This window comes from Pongo abelii, chromosome 7, assembly GCF_028885655.2.
Source record: "Pongo abelii isolate AG06213 chromosome 7, NHGRI_mPonAbe1-v2.0_pri, whole genome shotgun sequence".
Classification (NCBI taxonomy): Eukaryota; Metazoa; Chordata; class Mammalia; order Primates; family Hominidae; genus Pongo; species Pongo abelii.
In genome coordinates this window covers 134,655,673-134,681,983 of record NC_071992.2, presented here as the reverse complement: position 1 = coordinate 134,681,983, position 26,311 = coordinate 134,655,673, and the positions used below count along the sequence as shown (strand labels likewise).

The 26,311-nt window shown below is 38.7% G+C and overlaps 1 protein-coding gene across 1 annotated transcript in view; it reads left to right on the top strand.

The window, feature by feature from the left end:
• Positions 1-26,311, top strand: part of SAMD12 (sterile alpha motif domain containing 12) — a gene marked incomplete at its 5' end in the record, with an annotated part of 258,966 nt that overhangs the window by 185,415 nt on the left and 47,240 nt on the right. The window contains 1 exon segment of the mRNA NM_001133757.1: positions 236-365. Coding sequence (NP_001127229.1) covers positions 236-365 — 130 coding nt within the window.

Sequence of the window (26,311 nt, the reverse complement as noted above, 5' to 3'; positions counted from 1 at the left end):
TTTCTCAGCAGAAATGGTTAGATCATTTTTACGGCTTCTCCATCTGGACCTTTTCTTTGTGCTTTTCAGCAGTATTGACAAGGTCTACAGAGGTTAGGAGGAAGACAAGAACTAGATATTTATCTTCAGGGAATCCAGTCTGTAGCCTTTAACACACTCTAAGACTTTTAACTATAGTGTCTTCATAGGCATGGGGCCGGCATTGACAGATCTTCCTTTCCTTCTTTATTTATAGTCAGCTACAGTGAAGCTGTCTAAACCGGTGGCTCTATGGACCCAGCAGGATGTCTGCAAGTGGTTGAAGAAACATTGTCCGAATCAGTATCAGATCTACAGTGAGTCATTCAAACAGCATGACATAACTGGTAAAGTATGCAGTATCCCAGATATTTCATTCGTTTTCTTTCTCCCAGTCACCATGGCCTTTCCCATACCCTTACCATGAAACAACATCTTCCTGCTGAAATTTTCTGGCATGGGTTTACTTTCAAAGGGGTGATAAATTCCAGATCCATGTGAGCCACGCTATTTAACAAATATACATGGTTATTATAGAAAACTGTGGATTTTGAGCATCCGTTGTAAAAGTATATGGGAATCAGGGTGCAGGGTTGGGGGATCCTAGAGAAAATAAGAGCATACCAATCATAGAGAAAGGAAAGAAGGAAGTCTTTCACATGAACTTGGCTACAGGATCACTATGTAGATCTTCCAAGTAGAAAAGGTTTCTAAGTAGGAAAATGCTTCTTAAAAAATGTCTAAGATAAAGTATATTGACTTCTTTGGGTGAGCTATACACATGTATCCGATCATGTGAAAGAGTCCATGGTGGAAAGTCGGTTTTCCTGACACTCCTGTCCTCTGGCCATCCATTTCCCTGTTGACCACCTTCTTGTATCTGCACCTAGCAATGTTCCAAGTTTCTGAAATGGAATATAATAATACTAACTCTCTGCCCTTGGGATGAATACTTTCAAGGCACAGATAATGATTCCATTTAGATCAAGGGTATTCAAATATTATACGTGGAGGTCAGTAAGTACTTGAAAGCAGAAAATAGGCCAGGATAGTGAACCATAAAGGGCCTTCAGATCAAGTCTCTCAACTGGGGGATGGAGTGGGCAAGATGGAGCAAATATGTCCACCGTGGTAGCCCATCAGAGTAAGGGGGCTTTTCCAGACCTTGCCTGCCCTTTCACCCTAAGATCCTGCTTGTATGTGGGCAACACTTCTCTTTTCCCTTCACAAACAGTGCAGTGAAAGATAGGACTGAGGATACACTCTGTAAACCAAAACTGTGTGGCTTCAAGGGGGAAACAGTGTTAAGAAGTCATTTCTAGTCCAGATCTTTTTTTTCTGAGAAAATGCTTTCAGTCTGGTGGTAAAGTGACTTGTCATGAAATAGCTCAGCACTCTCGACGACAAACCTCTTTCCAAACCCACACTTTCTGTCATGACAAATCCTAATCTCTCTCCTCTGTTCACTCCTATTACTTTGAAAAGGGACTTGTTAAGCAGAAAGTATTTCTTTTTGCAGTTCAGCTCTTAGGCTGTAGCTGTGAGATCTGGGGCAGGTCAGTTCACCTTCTTAGAATAGGTCTCAGTGGATGGTTTTCTATGTGTGTTTCATGGAGCCCTTGACTGCCAAAGGGATGTGGGTGTGCTTTGGGTAGAGGCGGGTGCCTGAACCAAAACTACTCCCTTCATGTCTGTTGTGTATATTTGAACCGTACAGAAAACTTGATTGATTTTGAAAACTTGATTGATTTAAAAAAAAATTTTTTAAACATTTAAGCACTAAATGTTTAAAAAAAATGCTGAGCTAGATGATCCTAGATTCCTGCTGACCACATTGATAGGTCTAAATATATAGGGAAAACACCCAATTGTAGCTCAAGTTGAGTTAACAAACAAGAGAGTAAAATCCTTCTATCTTAAATATAAAAATGGTCCTTTATGCATTTCCTCTCTGTCACTCCCAACTAGAGTCAATGGCCCCTTTGGATGAAATCTCAGAAATTCGGAAGGCAGTGTGGGTACTTAGCTTTGATTCCAAGTGTCTACATTCATTTTCTTAGTTCCTCCCTTAAGAGTTTAAGAAAAGCCCATCTAAGGTCAGTTATTCTTCTCCTAACCGTAATCAATCAGTTAGTAACCATTTGCCTGATTATGGTAGCCTTCATCAGATAATGGCTGCTTAATGTTTTTTAATGCCTGTGCGATAGTAATGGCAAAGCCTTTTTCATGATCTTATTTGAAAGCAGTGTTATCTTTTATTAGGGGTGAGAATTATGAGGTCCCCTTGAGGGAAGGATAAGCATTTATAATGGTTTGAAGAGGATGAGCCTTACAGTCCTCAGAAATAAAGATTCATGCATCAATGCTTATGGAATAAATGGTCCCACTTCCCAAGGTTTTCTGCTAAGTGACACGAGGACAGGAGTGTGGGAATGAGCTATGTATTTCAAACAGTTGTCGTATGCTTTTGGTGGCAGACTTGGTCTTCATGAAACATACCAGATATTGGGAAATCACTACTTTCTTGGGATCTTGGGCAAGCTGCTTAACCTGGGCAAGTTACTTAACCTCACTACCTCATCTCCAAAATAAAGATAATAGTACCTGGCTCAGAGAGATGTCATGAAAATTAATGAAATAATATAGGTAAACCACTAAGCTAACCGTTTCTTGACTCCTTTTACATGTCAGCATTGTGCTATTATTCATGTCAGGACTCACCTGGAAGTGTCAAAAAACATGCTGTTATTTCCTTTTAAGGGCAGCCTATTTTCCGGCAAGAAGAAGAAAGCAGGGAATTACTTGGGGACTTAGGGAACAGAGAGAATGATTTCAGGTTAACTTTTGGTCTACATCTTTTTTGACATTCACCTATATGAAGCCTCAGAAGACCACTCTCTTCTCCTGTTCTCTGGCCCTTGCCTCTCTAACAGTGAATGCAAAATACCCAAATGATCACAAGTGCCAAGTGGCCAGAAAATAGCTTTCAGGACTTCAGCCAGTGTGCATTTACCAGCCCTATGATGCTAGAAGCTGTGGGAATCCCAATACTCTTGGAGGTTGTGATGAACAGGGCAAAGAGGTTTGTAAAACTGAAGATGTGATGACAGAGCAAACCTCATCAGGCTGTGCAGACAGTAGAATGACTTAAGAGAGGACAGGGGAGTGGTTACAAGTACCAGGTCACAGCCCAGAGCTGCATCACAACCTTGTGATTTTGTAAAGGTTGCTGGGTGCATGGCAGCTTGTCACCTGCAGAAAAGGAGATGCTAATAGTATCTACCTCATAGTGTTGCTATGAAAGTGGTACATAGTCACAGTGAGCATACAACGCATGTGAGCTGCTGCTCTTTTGCAAGTGTTGCCCTGATGGTATCTATGATAGCAAAACAATACACATCATGTTGAATTCATCCAGCTTTATTATCCTGGGAAAGGAGGGAAAGGAGCATCTAAGGGAAACAAAACATTCTGGGCTGGTAAATATCCTGTGCTAATCTTTAAGGCTGCAGAAAAGATTGTTCATGTATCTCTTATTTATGCTTAGATTCTCCTGAGTGCTGTTATTTTATTTTTCTTAAAGCAAGGATCTCCTATATCATGCTCATTGCGGAAGCATGTTATATCAATGTTATACACAAACATCCCTTGATTTAGAGGCACATGGTCCAGTGACAGTAAATAAAAAAGACATATATTGAATGGAGAGAAAAGAAGAAAACAGAGATAGGTTTTCTGATCATAGGTCTGAGTCAAATCCTCCCTGCTACCCTCTACACCAACCTTTGACATGTAATAAAAGCATAATGCCACTCGTTAGTTTCCTGTCAGTAAAATAATATTTATCTTAAAGAATTTGGGGGAAGATTAAATGGGATGATGAATGTGAAGGGCCTAGCTTAATGGCTGACATATAGTGGACATTCATTCATCCATTTAGCAAGTATTTACGGACCATCTACCATGTGCCAGGTTTTCAGAATACAGTGGTAAATAAGATAGTCAGTGGTCCATGTAGGAAAAAAATTGTGCTTCCATGGAAAACTATGCATGGTCATCTATAGCACATTTTGGGTTGTCTAATTCTTTGATTCTAGGGAGCAATTTTATAACTCTGTGAGTTGTAGATAACAGAGAATAGTACAATATAATTTTTCTCCATTGACATGTAAATTCTGTTCCATAGAAGTTCAGTTGACTTGCCTGGCCACTGTGGAAAAGGTGAGTTTTACCTCCCATTTACACATTGATTTCAGTCTTCCTGATCTATAATTGTGTCTGCTGTTCGGATTCTCCCTTGAGCTGGTTGAAACATCTGGCCAGTTTCCTCATTAATAAGTTAAATTAAAATCTTAAAGATGTGTTCACTTCCGTATTTGTATGACAGTCATGATTTTAACCTTTTCTGAAAATTACGCTTTAACCTCAGTAGTGTTTAAATTGTCTGTATTTGTTTTAACAAAGAGTTCTGCTATTTTAACATTTGTTTCTGTGTTTATTTGAAGAACCTTAAATTCTAAACAAAATTTTCCCTTAGGTGCTTCAAAGTCTAAGAAAACTTTAGACATGTTTTAACCTATCAGTGTTCAAAATCTTTTGCAATATCAAAATTTTTGATAATTTTATTGTGCCCAGAAGATTCCTGCTCTTTGGTGGCAGATGTGTTTAATCAGAAGAGAAGCTGCAGTAATCCCCCCTCATCTGCAAGGGAAATGTAGCAGGACCCCCAGTGGATGCCTGAAACCATAGATATTACCAAACACTATTTATATACTGTATACATACATACCTATGATAAAGTTTAATTTTTTTAATTAGGTTCAGTAAGAGATGAACAAGAACTAGTGATAAAATAGAACGATTAATAATAATATACCATAATAATAATTAGGTAAATATCTCTCTCTGTCTCTTGAAATTTATTGTACTGTACTCATCTATATTTCAGACCACAGTTGACCACAGATAACTGAAACTGCACCAAGCGAAACCTTAGCTAAGGGGGGTGCTGCTGTACTAGTAGCATTAACTCCCTGCAGAAGCACACTTTAAAAAGAATAAGATGGTTAGAACACTGGAGAGGCATTAGGATATATAGACTGAAGTCATGAGATTAGGTTTAAAGGAAAGAAATTTGTGTATGTTTCTGTGCTTGCAAGATTCTGTCCCTAGTTTTCTGAGGTCTGGCTTGGAATGCTGATGAGGAGGCTCTTCTGGGGCCAGGTGTAAGCTCACAGGCAACTTTCAGATTCTTTTATGCACAGTCAAGTATCTCTTCAGGTTTGAAGTTTCTTCCTGTGGTGGTTGCTAACATCACCTCACCTCGTTTGACTTCAAATCCTCTATCTGTGAAGGGTTCCTTCCCCTGCCAACTTTAAAGACTTGTTTTCAGAGGTGAAGCACTTAGAGCTCCCCAGAATATAAAATATTTTTTAAAAGCTGCCTTGAATGTATAAAGGGTTTCCTTGGTTTACTTCATGGATGAACCATGGGTATCCTTTAGATGTCTACAAGAACAAATAGTTGTCATATAAGTATCGCTTAGAAATGATTCCTATTGATTTATCATATTTCTAAATGATCACCTACAAAATAGATGTATGCCTGTTGTCTGTTTTTTTATGCTGCAACTATCACCCACTTGTACTTCTTTTCCTTTTTAAAAATATTCTGCTGAGATGTAGCACCTTGAAATTGGGCAGTTCTGCATATGCTGTTGAGTAAAGGGAAAATCACTATCTTTTTAGGACCTTTGGAATGTGGCTTCATGCATTTGCTAACATTGTTCTCTTCAGTGCTGATTTTTCTGAGCTGTTCTACTCCTTTATCCTTCTGTGATTTTCTTCCAAGTCTTTTATTATGGTTAGAGTTCCCTGTAGAGACCAATGGAGTCTGTAGTTAACAAGTGTCAAAAGGAGTAGAATAATTACTTTATGTGATGTATTTACGAGAATACTACTTAGCAGTATAACCAAACAAAATGTAGACGTATTTAACTATCCAGTGTGTCATCTACACATTTTCTCATCCTTATCACTTCCCCTCTGGATATTGTGGTCTACTTTCCTATATCTTTGTATTTGTTTTTTCACATTTCTTTTTTGTGCGAACTGCTCTATACTTTTATTGAAACTTGAGCATAATTTTATATTTACATAGTAAAGTTTCTGATATGATTAGAACATAAGTTGTTTCTCCTAATTTTCCAATAGAGCCATTGATTTTTCATTTTAACCCCTTTTAATGGAACACTTACTAGCTTTCTAAATGATAAACTTACTAACTTTAATATACATGATTTATTTCTCAGTGTTCTTAAAACAAGGGTACTGAACTTTGTTTTCTTGATGATTCAGGGGAAAAGAATTCTGAGTGTTGGAAAGGACTTTAGATGTCTTCCAAGGATTTATGGGGTCAATTTAAGGAAAAAAAAAAAAAAGACCCTTTCAATGAGAAATAAACACAAGTGGTAGGTCAATGGACCAAAAAATACCAGCTCCATTCCTGATAAAAGTCTTTGGAGAATGTAATTCATATGTGTAGACAAATTTATTTACTAAGAATGTTTCCTCTCTAAATGGATCATCCCAGTCACTGGCACAACCGAGCACTGCCTCTTTTAAGGCTTGGCAGAAAGCAGACTATGTCAGGACACAGGTCTCAAGTGAGGACAGAACATGGGACTGGGCTGAATGAGTAGCAAATGGAGGGCAGGAGAGAGGCCAAGAGCATTAGTCAGGGAAGTCCCTCCACAAGGGAATAGGAAGAACGGAGGCTGAGTGTCCCCCTTACAATATAGGTACATGTCCCTCTGTGTACCCTTTCTAATATCCCTACTGTGTGGTTGGACAGCCTTTGCTTCAACACCTCCAGGGATGAGCATTTTATAGTTTTAAAAAGCAGTCTATTTTTCTGTTCAAGATGTTGGATTATTGTGGTGGTGATGGTGGCAGTGGCAGTGGTGGTAGTGGTGGTTGTTGTCGGTGGTGGTGGTGCTAGGGGTGATGGTGATGGTGTTTGGTTTTGCCTATACTCCCTCCTCCTCTAAGCTGAAGGCCCACTGAACTACTTTGAAGGGTTCTCAAATGTCATACTCTCTACCTTCCTGACACCCACCCATTCACCTGAATAATTCCAGTTTTCCTTCTGGCTTGAGTTTTAGATACCACCTCCTATAGAAAGCCCTCCTTAGTTCTCTTCATCTGGATTAGGTATCTCATCTCTAGTTCCAACGATAAGGCTCTATGGTAAGACTTATCACAGTAAATTGGTAGTTGAAAAGTATAATAAGAAAGTTTATGTTGAAGTTTGACTGAAACACACCCCTCGGTCCTTTTTAGGTTCCCAGGTTAGAAACTCTTGCTGAAGAAAGCTCTTGATGACTGCCCCCATTAGATTCTTGCTTCCTGGCATCAATGAAGCATAATGCTATCTTCCAGTCCCTTCCTTTGTTCTAGTGGACTATTTATTGGATATCCCCAAATGCCTCCTCCCAAGTTCCTATTACCGAATACAACATGTCCAGGTTTCAGACACACAGAAAAAATTACAAAGCATGCAAGAGCTAAGAAAATAACAAACTGAAGAGACAAAGTAATCATCAGAACCAGATTCAGATATGACACAGATGTTAGGTTTATCAAACAGGAAATTTAAAATAAGTATGATCAATATGTTAAAGGCACTAATGCAAAATGTAAACTATATGCCAGAACAGATGACTAATGTAACAGAGAAGTGGAACTAATAAACAATCAAAAGAAAATACTAGAAATAAAAAACATTGTGATAGCGAGTAAGAGTGCCTTCAATGGGATCATCAGTAGACTTAACACAGCCATGGAAACAATCAGTGAACTTGGAGGTAAATCAATAGAAACCACCAAAACCAAAATGCAAAGAGTAAAATGAATGAAAACAACAGAGCAGAACATCCAAGAATTGTGGGACTATATTAAAAGATGTAACATATGCATTACTAGAATGACAGAAGAATAGTTCAAATAGTAATGACAACAGATTTCCAAAACTAATCACAAACATCAAACCACATATCCAAGAAGTTCAGATAACACCAAACAGGATAAATATTTGAACTGCTTTTCTCAAACATGCACACACACACACACACACACACACACACACACACACACACACACGACAAAGGTAAAATTTTGAAAGGAGTCAGAGTTTAAAAACAAACAAACATCACATACCTTAGTTCCAGAGAAAACATAAGAATTCCAGGACACTTCTAATGAGAACCTCTTAAGCAAGAAGAAAATGAATTCCAGGACACTTCTAATGAGAACCTCTTAAGCAAGAAGAAAATGAGTGAAAACTTTAAAGGGTTGAAACAAAAAAAATGGCCAATTCTATATCCAGTAAAATTATTCTTCAAACATAAAAGAAAAGTAAGGAAAGACTTGCCCAAACAAACAAAAACTGAAGCAATTCAGTGTCAGCAAACTGCCCTGCAAGAAATGATAAAAGTTCTTCAGGCAGAAGAAAAATGATATAGATCAGAAACTTGAATCAACAGAAAGAAAGGAAGAATGTCAGAAAAGGAATAAATGAAGGCAAAATAAATTCCTTTTTTTCTTATTAATTGATCTAAAAGCTAACTGGTTAAAGCAATAATAACAATAATACATTAGGTTTTATACCATATAGATAAGTAAAATGAATAACAGCAATGTCACAAGGGATGTAAGGGAGGAATAGAGAATGCTTTGTTATAAGGTACCTGCAATACATGTGAAGACTAGTGTTATTTGAAAGTGGATTTAGATTACTTAAAAACGTATATTGTTAACTGTAAGGCAAAAACTAAAAATTTTTTTATAAAGGAAAGATAAATGGTGTGTTGAGAAGATAAAGTGAAATGGCATCAAATACTCAGTTAAAATCAGAAAAGGTCAAAGAAAAAAGAGAGAAACAAGAGCAATGAATAGAAAAGTATAAAGATGGTAAAGTTTAAGTCTATCAATAATTACCTTAAATGTGAATAGTCTTAACACACTAGTTAAAAGACAGAGATTGTCAGATTAGGGACAAAAAACCCTAACTATATGCTCTCTAGAAGAAACACACTTTAAGTACTCAGGTTAAAAGTACAGTATTGAAGAAAGATGTATTACACTAACACAGTCAAGACACTTATAGTAGTTATATTGAGTTGAGACAATGCAGACTTCAGAACAAGAGTGAAAAGAATAAAGAGGGCAATTAGGGCGAGCGTGGTGGTTCATGCCTGTAATCCCAACACTTTAGGAGATCAAGGCGGGTGGATCACAAGGTCAAGAGATTGAGACCCTCCTGGCCAATATGGTGAAACCCATCTCTACTAAAAATGCAAAACTTAGCTGGGCATGATGGCATGCACCTGTAGTCCCAGCTACTCAGGAGGCTGAGGCAGGAGAATGGCTTGAACCTGGGAGGCGGAGGTTGCAGTGAGTCGAGATCATGCCACTGCCCTCCAGCCTGGCAACAGAGCGAGATCCCGTCAAAAAAAAAAAAGGGGCAATTACAGAATGATACAGGGTTACATTCTCCAAGAAGACATAACAATTCTAAACATTTGCACTCTTAACACAGAGCATCAAAATACATAAGGTGAACACTGATAATATTCAGGTAGAAATTGATAAATTTACCATTACAGTTGTAAACTTCAATATCACTCTTTGATGATCTGAACAGCATTGCCAATCAACGTGACCTAACTAACATCTATAGAACACTTTAGAGAATGTATGTCCAATATACATTCTTCTCAATAGATGCAGAGAAAGCATTTGACAAAATTCAGTGTTGATCCACAATTTTTTAAAAACTTACCAGAAAAGTAGAAATAACAGAAATCTTGATAAACAGCATTTTTATGGTGAACTTACATTTTTATGGTAACATCATTCTAAATGGTTAAAAAAAAAATTTTCTCTACAGAATAAGACAAGATCATTCGCTTTCTTACCTTATTTTTTTTTTTTTTATTTTTGTGTGTGTGTGACAGTCTCACTCTGTCAGCCAGGCTGGTGTGCAGTGACACGATCTTGGCTCACTGCAACCTCTGCCTCCCAGGTTCAAGTGATTCTCCTTCCTCAGCCTCCCGAGTAGCTGGGATTATAGGCATCTGCCACCATGCCCAGTTAATTTTTGTATTTTTAGTAGAGACAGGATTTCACAATGTTGGCCAGGCTGGTCTCTAACTCCTGACCTCAAGTGATCCACCCACTTCAGCCTCCCAAAGTGCTGGGATTACAGGCATGAGCCACCACGCTCGGCTACGTACCTTTTATTAAATATTGTTCTGAAGACCCTGGCCAGTGAAATAAAGCAAGAAAAAGAACTAAAGACGAAAAGATTAGAAAGGAAGAAGTGAAATTATTTTTATGTATAGATCAAATGGTTTATATAAACAACTATGAGATCTAGAGTTTGAGTGTTGTCTAAAATACATGGAACCAAAAGTGTTTTCAGTTTTGTATTTTTTTGGATTTTGGAATATTTGCAGAATACATACCAGTTGAGCTTCTCAAATCCAAACATTTAAAATCTGAAGTACTGCAGTGGGCATTTCCTTTGACCTTCATGCTGGTGTTCAAAAAGTTTTGGATTTTGGAGCATTTCAGATCTTGGATTTTCAGATTAGGGATGCTTAACCTGTATGAAGAAAAAATCCTACAAGAACTAGTAATATAACTTAGTGCACAAAATACAAGATTACTATGTGATAGCTAAACAAAATATATCTAAGACTACACAGAAAACTGTAAAACATTGCTAAGAGAAATTAAATATCTAAATAAATGGTGAGATATCCCACACTTGTGGATTAGAAGGCTCAATGTTAAAATTATGTCCATTATTCTAATGATCTATAGATTCACAATCAATATTGATTGCAATCACAATCAATATAACAGCAGGTTTTTTAAAATAAAATGAACACATTGATTTTGAAATTTGTATGGAAGTGCAAAGACATTAGAGTAGTGAAACTCATAGGAAAAGAACAAACTTTTGAGGACTTGCCCACCTAATTTTAAGACTTACTATAAAATTACAATAACTAAGGTAATATGGTACTGGAATAAAGACTAACTTGTAGATTATAATAGTAGAACAAAATAGAAATTCCATAAATATACTCACACATATATGGCCAAATGTTTTTCAAAAATCGTACTAAAGCAATTCAACGAGAGAAAGGGTGGTCTCTTCACTACAGGGTATTAGAATAACTAAATGAACTTCATTTAGTAAGATAAATGAACTTCAACTCCTGCATCACACTATACACATTTAATTTGAAATAAATAATGGACCTAAATTTAAAACCTAATTCTGGAATAGGAACAGCTCTGGTCTACAGCTCCCAGCGTGAGCAACGCAGAAGACGGGTGATTTCTGCATTTCCATCTGAGGTACCGTGTTCATCTCATTAGGGAGTGCCAGACAGTGGGCGCAGGTCAGTGGGTGAGTGCACCGTGCGCCAGCCGAAGCGGGGGCGAGGCACTGCCTCACTCGGGAAGCGCAAGGGGCCAGGGAGTTCCCTTTCCAGGGGCGACAGACAGCACCTGGAAAATCGGGCCACTCCCACCCGAATACTGTGCTTTTCCGATGGGCTTAGGAAACGGTGCACCAGGAGATTATAGCCCGCACCTGGCTCAGAGGGTCCTATGCCCACGGAGTCTCGCTGATTGCTAGCACAGCAGTCTGAGATCAAACAGCAAGGCGGCAGCGAGGCTGGGGGAGGGGCACCCGCCATTGCCCAGGCTCGCTTAGGTAAACAGAGCAGCCAGGAAGCTTGAACTGGGTGGAGCCCACCACAGCTCAAGGAGGCCTGCCTGCCTCTGTAGGCTCCACCTCTGAGGGCAGGGCACAGACAAACAAAAAGACAGCAGCAACCTCTGCAGACTTAAATGTCCCTGTCTGACAGCTTTGAGGAGAGCAGTGGTTCTCCCAGCACGCAGCTGGAGATCTGAGAACGGGCTGACTGCCTCCTCAAGTGGGTCCCTGACCCCTGACCCCCGAGCAGCCTAACTGGGAGGCACCCCCCAGCAGGGGCAGACCGACACCTCACACGGCCGGCCGGGTACTCCAACAGACCTGCAGCTGAGGGTCCTGTCTGTTAGAAGGAAAACTAACAGAAAGGACCTCCACACCAAAAACCCATCTGTACATCACCATCATCAAAGACCAAAAGTAGATAAAACCACAAAGATGGGGAAAAAACAGAGCAGAAAAACTGGAAACTCTAAAAAGCAGAGTACCTCTCCTCCTCCAAAGGAGCGCAGTTCCTCACCAGCAATGGAACAAAGCTGGATGGAGAATGACTTTGACGAGCTGAGAGAAGAAGGCTTCAGACGAACAAATTACTCCGAGCTATGGGAGGATATTCAAACCAAAGGCAAAGAAGTTGAAAACTTTGAAAAAAATTTAGAAGAATGTATAACTAGAATAACCAATACAGAGAAGTGCTTAAAGGAGCTGATGGAGCTGAAAACCAAGGCTCGAGAACTACGTGAAGAATGCAGAAGCCTCAGGAGCCGATGCGATCAAATGGAAGAAAGGGTATCAGCCCTGGAAGATGAAATGAATGAAATGAAGCGAGAAGGGAAGTTTAGAGAAAAAAGACTAAAAAGAAATGAGCAAAGCCTCCAAGAAATGTGGGACTATGTGAAAAGACCAAATCTACGTCTGATTGGTGTACCTGAAAGTGACGGGGAGAATGGAACCAAGTTGGAAAACACTCTGCAGGATATTATCCAGGAGAACTTCCCCAATCTAGCAAGGCAGGCCAACATTCAGATTCAGGAAATACAGAGAACGCCACAAAGATACTCTTCGAGAAGAGCAACTCCAAGACACATAATTGTCAGATTCACCAAAGTTGAAATGAAGGAAAAAATGTTAAAGGTAGCCAGAGAGAAAGGTCGGGTTACCCTCACAGGGAAGCCCATCAGACTAACAGCGGATCTCTTGGCAGAAACCCTACAAGCCAGAAGAGAGTGGGGGCCAATATTCAACATTCTTAAAGAAAAGAATTTTCAACCCAGAATTTCATATCCAGCCAAACTAAGCTTCATAAGTGAAGGAGAAATAAAATATTTTACACACAAGCAAATGCTGAGAGATTTTGTCACCACCAGGGCTGCCCTAAAAGAGCTCCTGAAGGAAGCGCTAAACATGGAAAGGCACAACTGGTACCAGCCACTGCAAAATCATGCCAAAATGTAAAGACCATCAAGACTAGGAAGAGACTGCATCAACTAACGAACAAAATAACCAGCTAACATCATAATGACAGGATCAAATTCACACATAACAATATTAACTTTAAATGTAAATGGACTAAATGCTCCAATGAAAAGACACAAACTGGCAAATTCGATAAAGACTCAAGACCCATCAGTGTGCTGTATTCAGGAAACCCATCTCATGTGCAGAGACACACATAGGCTCAAAATAAAAGGATGGAGGAAGATCTACCAAGCAAATGGAAAACAAAAAAAGGCAGGGGTTGCAATCCTAGTCTCTGATAAAACAGACTTTAAACCAACAAAGATCAAAAGAGACAAAGAAGGCCATTACATAATGGTAAAGGGATTAATTCAACAAGAAGAGCTAACTATCCTAAATATATATGCACCCAATACAGGAGCACCCAGATTCATAAAGCAAGTCCTGAGTGACCTACAAAGAGACTTAGACTCCCACACATAAATAATGGGAGACTTTAACACCCCACTGTCAACATTAGACAGATCAATGAGACAGAAAGTCAACAAGGATACCCAGGAATTGAACTCAGCTCTGCACCAAGCAGACCTAATAGACATCTACAGAACTCTCCACCCCAAATCAACAGAATATACATTTTTTTCAGCACCACACCACACCTATTCCAAAATTGACCACATACTTGGAAGTAAAGCTCTCCTCAATAAATGTAAAAGAACAGAAATTATAACAAACTATCTCTCAGATCACAGTGCAATCCAGCTAGAACTCAGGATTAAGAATCTCACTCAAAACCGCTCAACTACATGGAAACTGAACAACCTGCTCCTGAATGACTACTGGGTACATTAATGAAATGAAGGCAGAAATAAAGATGTTCTTTGAAACCAACGAGAACAAAGACACAACATACCAGAATCTCTGGGATGCATTCAAAGCAGTGTGTAGAGGGAAATTTATAGCACTAAATGCCCACAAGAGAAAGCAGGAAAGATCCAAAATTGACACCCTAACATCACAATTAAAACAACTAGAAAAGCAAGAGCAAACACATTCAAAAGCTAGCAGAAGGCAAGAAATAACTAAAATCAGAGCAGAACTGAAGGAAATAGAGACAAAAAAACCCTTCAAAAAATTAATGAATCCAGGAGCTCATTTTTTGAAAGGATCAACAAAATTGATAGACCGGTAGCAAGATTAATAAAGAAAGAAAGAAGAATCAAATAGATGCAATAAAAAATGATAAAGGGGATATCACCACTGATCCCACACAAATACAAACTACCATCAGAGAATACTACAAACACCTCTCTGCAAATAAACTAGAAAATCTAGAAGAAATGGATAAATTCCTCAACACATACACCCTCCCAAGACTAAACCAGGAAGAAATTGAATCTCTGAATAGACCAATAACAGGAGCTGAAATTCTGGCAATAATCAATAGCTTACCAACCAAAAAGAGTCCAGGACCAGATGGGTTCACAGCCGAATTCTACCAGAGGTACAAGGAGGAACTGGTACCATTCCTTCCGAAACTATTCCAATCAATAGAAAAAGAGGGAATCCTCCCTAACTCATTTTATGAGGCCAGCATCATCCTGATACCAAAGCCTGGCAGAGACACAACCAAAAAAGAGAATTTTAGACCAATATCCTTGATGAACATTGATGCAAAAATCCTCAATAAAATACTGGCAAACCGAATCCAGCAGCACATCAAAAAGCTTATCCACCATGATCAAGTGAGCTTCATCCCTGGGATGCAAGGCTGGTTCAATATATACAAATCAATAAATGTAATCCAGCATATAAACAGAACCAAAGACAAAAACCACATGATTATCTCAATAGATGCAGAAAAGGCCTTTGACAAAATTCAACAACCCTTCATGCTAAAAACTCTCAATAAATTAGGTATTGATGGGACATATCTCAAAATAATAAGAGCTATCTATGACAAACCCACAGCCAATATCATACTGAATGGGCAAAAACTGGAAGCATTCCCTTTGAAAACTGGCACAAGACAGGGATGCCCTCTCTCACCACTTCTATTCAACATAGTGTTGGAAGTTCTGGCCAGGGCAATTAGGCAGGAGAAGGAAATAAGGGGTATTCAATTAGGAAAAGAGGAAGTCAAATTGTCCCTGTTTGCAGATGACATGATTTTGTATATCTAGAAAACCCCATTGTCTCAGCCCAAAATCTCCTTAAGCTGATAAGCAACTTCAGCAAAGTCTCAGGATACAAAATCAATGTACAAAAATCACAAGCATTCTTATACACCAATAACAGACAAACAGAGAGCCAAATCATGAGTGAACTCCCATTCACTATTGCTTCAAAGAGAATAAAATACCTAGGAATCCAACTTACAAGGGAGTGAAGGACCTCTTCAAGGAGAACTACAAACCACTGCTCAAGGAAATAAAAGAGGATACAAACAAATGGAAGAACATTCCATGCTCATGGGTAGGAAGAATCAGTATCGTGAAAATGGCCATACTGCCCAAGGTAATTTACGGATTCAATGCCATCCCCATCAAGCTACCAATGACTTTCTTCACAGAATTGGAAAAAACTACTTTAAAGTTCATATGGAACCAAAAAAAAGCCTGCATTGCCAAGTCAAATCCTAAGCCAAAAGAACAAAGCTGGAGGCATCACACTACCTGACTTCAAACTATACTACAAGGCTACAGTAACCAAAACAGCATGGTACTGGTACCAAAACCGAGATATAGATCAATGGAACAGAACAGAGCCCTCAGAAATAACGCCACATATCTACAACTATCTGATCTTTGACAAACCTGAGAAAAACAAGAAATGGGGAAAGGATTCCCTATTTAATAAATGGTGCCGGGAAAACTGGCTAGCCATATGTAGAAAGCTGAAACTGGATCCCTTCCTTACACCTTATACAAAAATCAATTCAAGATGGATTAAAGACTTAAACGTTAGACCTAAAACCATAAAAACCCTAGAAGAAAACCTAGGCATTACCATTCAGGACATAGGCATGGGCAAGGACTTCATGTCTGAAACACCAAAAGCAATGGCAACAAAAGCCAAAATTGACAAATGGGATCTAATTAAACTAAAGAGCTTCTGCACAGCAAAAGAAACTACCAGCAGAGTGAACAGGCAACCTACAAAATGGGAGAAAATTTTCACAACCTACTCATCTGACAAAGGGCTAATATCCAGAATCTACAATGAACTCAAACAAATTTACAAGAAAAAAACAACCCCATCAAAAAGTGGGCGAAGGACATGAACAGACACTTCTCAAAAGAAGACATTTATGCAGCCAAAAAACATGAAAAAATGCTCACCATCACTGGCCATCAGAGAAATGCAAATCAAAACCACAATGAGATACCATCTCACACCAGTTAGAATGGCAATCATTAAAAAGTCAGGAAACAGCAGGTGCTGGAGAGGATGTGGAGAAATAGGAACACTTTTACATTGTTGGTGGGACTGTAAACTAGTTCAACCCTTGTGGAAGTCAGTGTGGCGATTCCTCAGGGATCTAGAACTAGAAATTCCATTTGACCCAGCCTTCCCATTACTGGGTATATACCCAAAGGAATATAAATCATGCTGCTATAAAGACACATGCACACGTATGTTTATTGTGGCATTATTCACAATAGCAAAGACTTGGAACCAACCCAAATGTCCAACAATGATAGACTGGGTTAAGAAAATGTGGCACATATACACCATGGAATACTATGCAGCCATAAAAAATGATGAGTTCATGTCCTTTGTAGGGACATGGATGAAATTGGAAATCATCATTCTCAGTAAACTATCGCAAGAACAAAAAACCAAACACCACATATTCTCACTCATAGGTGGGAATTGAACAATGAGAACACATGGACACAGGAAGGGGAACATCACACTTTGGGGACTGTTGTGGGGTGGGGGGAGGGGGGAGGGATGGCATTGGGAGATATACCTAATGCTAGATGAGGAGTTAGTGGGTGCAGCGCACCAGCATGGCACATGTATACATATGTAACTAACCTGCACATTGTGCACATGTACCATAAAACCTAAAGTATAATAATAATAATGAATAAAAAAAATAAAAAATAAATAAAATAAAATAAAACCTAATTCTATACAATTTCTGGAAGGAAGCATAAGAGAAAATTTCACAACCTTGAGAATATGCAAGGAATTATTATACATGTCCCCGGAAGCACCTTAGTTTAAAAGAAAAAAAAATTGATAAATTGGTCTTTTTATTTCTTTTCTTTTCTTTCTTTGTTATTGTTTTTGAGACAGCATCTTGCTCTGTTGCCCATGCTGGACTTAAGCTCTTGGCACAAAAGATCCCATGGCCCCAGCCTCACGTGTAGCTGGGATTACAGATGCACACAGTCACACTTGGCTTCTAAATTGGTCTTTATCAAAATTAAAAGTCTTCTGCTTTTCTAAGAATCCATCAAGGGAATGAAAAAGCCAAGCCAGAGACAAAAAGAAAGTACTTTTATTGTATATGTAAAAAAGAACTTGTATACAAAATAAAGAACATTTAAAACTCAAGAAGACAACCCAATAATATGGGCAAAATATTTGAAATGATACATCACAAAGAAAATATAAGAATGGCCAAAAGGCACATGAGAGTATGCTCAGAAATATTAAGTCATCAAGAAAATTCAAATAAAGACCACAATGAAATAATACTTTACACCCAGTAGAATGGCTTAAAATCCCATTCCAAGCCATACCCAGTGTTGCTGCAGACGTGGCACACATAAATCTCTTGTATGTATGTTGTATGTGAGTATAATATGGAGTCACCTGATTTGAAAATGTCAAGTTTCTTATGAAGTTAATCACAAACTTATGAGATGATTCTGCAGTTCCACTCCGAGGTATCTACCCAGGAGAAATGGAAACGTATGTTCTTAAATATTCTAGTCCAATAATTTCAAAAGAGATTAGAATAACCAAAAATTCTAAACAACCCTTATATCAATCAAGAGGAGAATAAATTGTACGTTCACACCAAAACCTCTACTCAACTATAAAAAAGAACCTACTACTGATGCACACAATGTGAGTGAATCTCACATTGTGCTCGGTGAAACACATTAAACACAAAAGGGCACATATTATGTGATTCCAATCATATGAAATTCTAGAACTTGCAAGATTAACCTGTAGGGATAGCAGTCAAATCAGTGGTTCCCTGGAGTAGGGGGTAAAAGGGAAATTGACTGTAAAGGGGAGTGAAGGAGGTGAAAATGTTTTGTATCTTTGTCAAACATCATCTACTTGATATTTCAAATATGTGGGATTTATTGTATGTAAGTTATGTCTCAGTAAAGTTTGTTTATAAAAACTTGTGTACTTTTCCATTTTTTAAACTACATACCATTCTTAAAATGAAAAGATGAATGTGTTATCCTGCATTTTTTCCATTCTGGCCATAGGATCATTTAGATTAAAGATGGATGGATGGATGGATGGATGGATGGATGGATATGGTTTTATATTTATCCATGATATAGATAATTATAGAGAAAGAAATTGAGTTTGAAAATCCGTATCTGCATTTTTTTCACTGAAAGAATAATCTGAAGATACCAAAATATTCTTATAAAGAAAGGCACAGTGTTGCGTGTTGTTAGGAGATGACTGCTGACAAAGGGACAATACTCTCTTCTCTTCTCCTTGAGATTCTGCTCATCTGAGTCTTCATCAGTGCATCCAAGACTTTTGGATTTCATAGACAAGTTAAATTGCAGAAAGCATTTTTGCAAATGACATACAGTTGCAACCTTTTGTATTTTGCTCATTAATATTTTTTAATTAAAAAGTACTCTCACCACCGTTTTATAAACCAAAGGAATTTTAACAGAAAATACTCATGATTTCAAAATAGATTTTTGCTTGAAGAAAAACATACGTTATTTTTATTTCTCCCATTTTCATCACAGAACAGCACCAATTGGTAGACTAGTGTAAGGAAACTACTGCTCCAAGGACACATTTATCGGTACTCTAAATTCAAAATTTATCTAGTGATAGTATTTGACAGGAAAAGAGTGGAAATTGTCACCAGATGAACTATTTGTTTCATAAATCAGAACTAGAAGGAATATTCTTACTATGGGAGCAGCCTTGCTTTAGAAAATCCCTGACATCCTTAATAATGCCCATCGTTTCTTGGAGGCTTTCTATGTGCAGGATGCTCTGCTGAGAACCACATGGACTGTAGTTCTGTCCAGTACATGTGATGCCTGTCCAGTACCTAGAACTGTGCCTAGAACTCCTCAGTATTAAAGAGTTAGTGGCTTTCAACAATCTTGCAAGCTGTTACAGGTGAAGAAGTGAGGCTCAGAGTTCAATGGGTGACTCAAGGTAATTAGAAGAGCTGAGTACTTACCGTCAACAGGACCCACCACACAGGCTTGTTGGGAGGATTAAGGAGTTAAAACCTGGACAATATTTAGAACAGTGCCTAGCACATCAAAGGACATCAAGAAATATTACCTATTGTCATTACTAGTCAATAACTAGTGAATTGATAATCATTTAATGACACCACTATGAGCCAAACACTGTGCTAAGAGAGATAGACTGTATCCCATTGCTGTGAAATATTTTATAGAAAAGCATGGCATCGTGATGTCAGACTGCAAGGGACCTCCTTCTGTCTCCTTTTCACATGAATAAACAGAAACCCAGAGACTAAACTGATTTGTACAGGGGCACCAGAAAATGTTCAAAGCTCAGTGACATGGCTGTGGGAGAACAGGAGACCCATTATTATGAAAAGTCCATTAGGTTATCTCATTTAGAAATAACCAGAGTGGGATTCTGAAATGGACAAGACACTGTTTTCATGAGTGTGTTTTTCCAACCAAATTCAGGGGGCAGAATGAAGACTTTATAGCAAGGGACTTGATCTCCTACTGCCTCACCTTTGACCAGATCCAGTTTTTTTTTCTCCTGTCTTTATTCTACTCTCTAGTCTCCAATGATAATGACACATGATACTAAATCAAATATGATCAAACATCTACATCTGCTTACATTGTGAATGCTGAGCTTTGTACCCTATCAGAGAAACTAAGTCAATTAAGCATGAACCATTCTGTTGTCCCTGTTTTAAAAAACTCCTGTTTCCATTTGATTTCTTTCTTTCTTAGACAGGGTAGGGGTCTCACTGTGCTGCTATGCTGCCCATGCTGGTATTGAACTCATAGGCTCAAGCAGTCCTCCTGCCTCAGCCTCCTGAGTAGCCAGGGATATAGGTGTGCACCATCATGCCCAACTCAGATTTCTTTTTTATTGATGACTTGTTAATTACTCTGTCAGTTTAATTTTTGGTTTTGCATGTTTTTGGAAAGCACTGGAGTCAGACTGCAAAATTGGAGATGCCCTCTCCCCTTGGTTTTGCTCTCATTTTCTGTTTAAAAATTAATATACCACAGTTGGGCGTGGTGACTCACGCCTGTAATCCCAGCACTTTAGGAGGCCAAGGCGGTCAGATCACAAGGTCAGGAAATTGAGACCATCCTGGCTAACACAGTGAAACCCTGTCTCTACTAAACATACAAAAAATTAGCTGGGCATGGTGGCAGGCGCCTGTAGTCCCAGCTACTCAGGAGGCTGAGGCAGGAGAATAGCATGAACCCAGCGGGCAGAGCTTGCAATGAGCCGAGATCCCGCCACTGCCCTCCAGCCTAGGCGACAGAGCAAGACTCCGTCTCAAAAAAAAAAAAAATTAATATACCACATGTTCTCTTCCTGTCAAGTCAGAGTTCTCATCCTTACAGAGCCTGCATGTTTTGGGAGATCAAAAATTAGACTTGTTAGAGGCAATCAGCTAAGTAGACCAATGACTCTTTTCCTTTAGATGGCGTCATTTATGGTGAGGAGCCTGATGTCATGTGTTATTGATGGAGGAAACTGAAACCAACACGTGTAGGATTGATGATATTTACAATCCTGTGGCACTGTTTCAATAAAACACAACTATCTTCAAGAGATCTTGGCCAGCATCCTTTTAGGACACTGTGTTTGATCCCCCATATACCCTGTTGAAATTCTTATTAGAGATATTTTTCAATTCCCATATTAACTGTAGGGTAATGTTACTCTTAAATGTTTAGAATACTCTTGGCAAGCTTCATGTCTTTGATACCTATGAAAGATTAGAGAAAGCCTGGACTTTGGTGACCTGCAATAGAGTACATTCCATTCATTATTCACGGTGTGTGACCTTGGCCAAGTATGTTTAACCTCACTGAGCCTCAGTTTCCCTTTCCCCAAAATAAAATTATGATAATAGGTATCTTATAAAGTTGGTATTGGCTATTATTATTGATCCGTAGTTGCAGGAACTCCACATCAAAGTTTGTGAGAAAGCACTTTGCAAGTGGTAAAGAATTATAAACATATATGTGTTACAGATATACATTTGTATGTAAAGAATTATATAAATGCATATATATACACATATACTTATGTGTGTAATTTTTGTTTTTTATTGTTTAGAAGCATCTCACTAATCTAGTTAAGGCCCTAAAACCTAGCAATTAGTGATAATTTCTCCAGCCCATGAAAATTTTGCCTTGCCCAGTGTGTTTTTTAGTAATAATAATTATTGTAAATATCAACCCGTTTCCTAAACATATACTTAGCATCGAATACTCCCAAGATATTTCTCTAGTAACTCAAGGTATAAAGAATTCAGAAGATGTGGTTCTTGCCCTTCCTTAAATTATCATCATGTTGGGGAAAACCATATATCTTTAAAAATATTTATTGAGGGTTTATATGCCAGGCAATCCAGGAAGTACTTTTCATATATTGTTTAATTTTATCTTCACAATAACCCTTTAAGGTCGGTATTATTATTAACATTATTATCATTTGACAAATGAGGAAAGTGAGGTTCCAAGACCTTAGATAGCTTTTCACATGTCATACAAGCCCAGAGGTGGCAAAACCAGTATTTTAACCCAGGGCTGTCTGAATCCAAAGCTCATGTTTGACTGTACACTCTTGAGAGATAGCATCTTATATGTGCAGGTAAGTGATATAGAAAATAAGCATGGGGGTGGACATGCTTGTAACCCTAATAAGACATGAGAAGGAACTCTTGTCTATAAGCCTGGTTGACTGGGAAGTCTGCTTAGAGAAGGCTGGATTGATGCTGTGTAAAATTTTAGAAGGTAAAGCCTCTCAAGATAAATGTTAAACTTCTAAAATCTGTGTGTATATATGTTGTTTGCCTCTTAGTGAATTTAAAAAGAAAATATAATGTCCTGTGAGCCATGGACTCACCACTTCAGGGCCTCAGACCCTGCCACTTCACCCCCTTGTGTGTTACCCACCTGAGTCCCGAAGACATTTGGGTTTCTATACCCTCAGGAGGGAAGAATAAAGGAGGTGAAAATGGATCAGAAGAATAGGTTGTAAGCTACATTACAGAATGCTTTGAGGGCCAGGCTAGGGAAATCAGATTTTTCCTTTCTTGGGTATCATTCAATACCCTTTAATGACGTGACATGTAACATCACGGCTCACTGCAGCCTCAATACCCTGGGCACAAGCCCCAGAGCCTCCACACACAGCCTCCCAAGTAGCTGAGACTACAGGCGCACACCACCACACTTGGCCAATTTTTTTTGTAGAAACAGGTTTTCACCACGTTGCCCAGGCTGGTCGAGGAAAAAAGGATGTTCCCTTTCCCAAGGCCAGTGACCTAACTGTGGTCTTCTTGCCTACCGTCCCTTGCTCCTCCCGCACCAGAATTGTTTTCATCTGTTTCTCTTCTGGGTCTTCAGAATGTCTCCCTCCACTTTTGCATTTCAGTTTGAAGACATGCTGCATCCTGTATCCATCTCCTCTTTTCTCTTCTTACTGCCACTTTTCTGGTCTAAATTTTCACAGACAGAACCATTTAGTCTCTCTTCTTCCTATGATCCTGCCTCATGGCTCCCTAGGAAAGTATTCTCTGGTCTTTTTTAAAACCGGACTGAACCAAACTGCTTCCTGCTTATTGAGAATTAATGCCTATTGAATAACGTCACAATTCCTAAGTTTGGCTTATGAGGTTTCTCGTCAGCTTCATTTTAACCATTACACCAATCCATCCTGTCCTGAAACCACGCACTTCACTCTCATTCTTGCCTCAGTATTTGCTTCATGAACTTTTGGTCATTTTCAGGTGCTGACTGTAATTACTCCCCTCCTCCCTACCCTCTCTGGACCTCTCCAAGCAAAACTATTTTTTCCCTTCTGTGTTTGCTTTACATTTTACACAATTAATAAATGACAGCTATTATTGTTAGTAAATAATAATAAAGAAATGTTACAATTACAGTAAAACTTTTTTAAAATTTTTATTTATTTTTCTTCAGACAGGGCCTGCTCTGTCACCCAGGCTAGAGTGCAGTGGTGCGATCCTGGCTCACTGCAGCCTCGCACTCTAGGGCTCAGCTGATCCTCCCACCTCAGCCTCCTGAGTAGCTGGGACTACAGGTGTGCACCACCACAGCTGGCTAATTTTTTTAATTTTTTTTTAGAGACCAGATCTAGCTGTGTTGTCCAGGCTGGCCTTGAACTCCTGGGCTCAAGCAATTCTTCTGCCTGAGCCTCGGGATTTCAGGCAGGAGCCGTGGTGCCTGGCCTGCTTAAAATATAAAGTTCGGGGTAGTAACTAGGTCGCTTGTTCTGTTAACCAACCAAAGACCAGATAAACAAAAGCCCTTGGGCTCTAGAAGTCTTTGGGAAGTCACCTCAACAGGGGCTCTGGTTTCTATGTGAGAACATTATGAAACCATCTAGAACGCTCCCTACTCATCATCCCTTTTTTATTATATTAAAGTTATTTGGTTCCATGTTCATCTCCCTCCCACCAGCCCAGAAACTTCTCTAAGGTAGAAATTGTGTCTGATTTATCTTACAATCTCTAGCTGTGTTAACCCAGTGCCTGGCATAAAGTAGGCATTTAATAAGTGTTGATTGGATTAAATTGGGTTTGTTCTTCCTTTGATAGTCTTAGCACTGAACTTAAAGCCTTTCTTCATTTCTGTTGATAAGAATACTTTGATTAGTCTTTCAGTTTCCTGATTTTGCCTCCTTTTCATGAAGCTCATCCTATACTTCCCTATCTGCAACTTCTTACACTTACATTCCATTGATGTTCCAGTCCATCTTCCTGTCTTGTTCTTGGAGAAGCCCCATTTCACTTTTTTAAAGAACTCCTATTTTGGATCTGTACTAAGCCCCAGAATATCACCTTCAAGTGCGGTTGAATGACACTCTCCAAATTTTGTAGCATCCTGAGCCCCACGTTCCCTTCGGCAGTTCTTCCCAGGATGTTGTGGTAGACCGTGTCAGAAGTTTGCTCAGTGCCAAGAGTGATTGTAGCAATGCTGTGAAAGCTCACTGAGTCTGCTGAAATTTAAGTCAGGTGCTGTTTTGTAGGGTGGAAGCAAATATCCTTTATCTAAAAAGCTTCTATTTAGGGCAGCAGGAAAGAGGCCCTAATCTGTCACACCATAGGTGCATTGAATGCAAATTTCCCTGTGTTACACAAGTAACAAAGTGAAATACAAATACAGTGTTTTGTTTCAGACACCCAAAGTGTCCACATTTGGATAGAACAATGCTATTAATAGATGTTGGTTTCCAGCCCTTTGTGGCAATTTAGCTCACCCTAAAACTACCTTGGTGACATTGATAGATACAAGCTCAGCAATTACAACTTAAACAAGAGCAATGAGAATAGTAAATGGCAAAAGTATGATTACATTGAGCCATATAAAATTGCCAATATTGAACAATTTTGACTAATAAAACTATTACACTAATTTGACTAATAAAACTGCTATTTTTAAGCAGTTTCACTAGATTTTCCATGATAGCAGAATAATGCATTTTATTTAAAGGAAGTAGAAAATAAGTAGGAGCATAATATTTATTGAGCATCTACTATATGCCAAACACAATGTTTAGCACCTTTTATGTATTAAATCATTTAATTTTCATAAAATGTCTCAGATGTGTTATCCATCTCATTACACACGAGGAACCTGAGGTGGGAAAGTTATGACTTCCCTAAGCTCACACCACTAGTAAGGTAAAATAGGTAAGACCATATTAGGAGGATTCTTCTAAACTGGGTTTTGGCAAACATTTTTTTGTAAAGGACAAGATAGGAGAGCCATTTGGCTTTGTAGGTCATAGGGTCTTTGTCACAACTGCTAAACACCATGTTTGTAGTATGTAAATGAAAGAAGTGGTTGTGTTCCAATAAAAATACTTTATTTACAAAAACAGGTGGCAGGCCAGATTTAACTCAGAGGGTTGTAGTTTGCCAACCCCTATTCTAACCTCTTCTTCCCTTTGCCCAAATGAAATCTGTTTCCTTAGTGATATTTATAAAAGAAATTTAGAATTCTTTTCTAAAAATGTGCTTTTTTTTCCTTTTTACATACTAAATGTAGGAAAATTAGAAACTGTACATACACAAAAAATAAAAAATATAAAATTCCCATCTAATTCTAATTCTGTATTGTGAATTCTACCTCCTACCCTCCTACATATATACACACAAACACACACAGAGGCACATGCAAAACATAGCACCACAAACCTTCCATCTCCACATCAATTAGCCCTTAGTTGTAAGAGTCCCAGTTTTCTTTCTCTAGCAATTTGTACCTTGATAGCTATCAGATTTCTTCACTTTTCCAATGATTGTGGCCAGTCACCAGAGTGAAAACAGACCTAGGTAAATGAGCAGCAGAAGAAATCATACGTCTCCAAGGCCCTGTCACTGTCCTCTGTAGATGCCACCCTTGAGGGCAGTGTAATTTCTTTGAAAGTTTTCTTTCTGTCTGCCTCTCTCTTCTCCAAGGTTCTTCCAAAAGAGAAGCTTGCACAGCTTTTCTTCAATTCATTAAATTTTCAGCATCTTTCCCCAGTGGTAGGTACGCAGCAGGTAACATAGACAGGAGGACATTAGAATTCCTTCCAAGGGAGCAGTTTC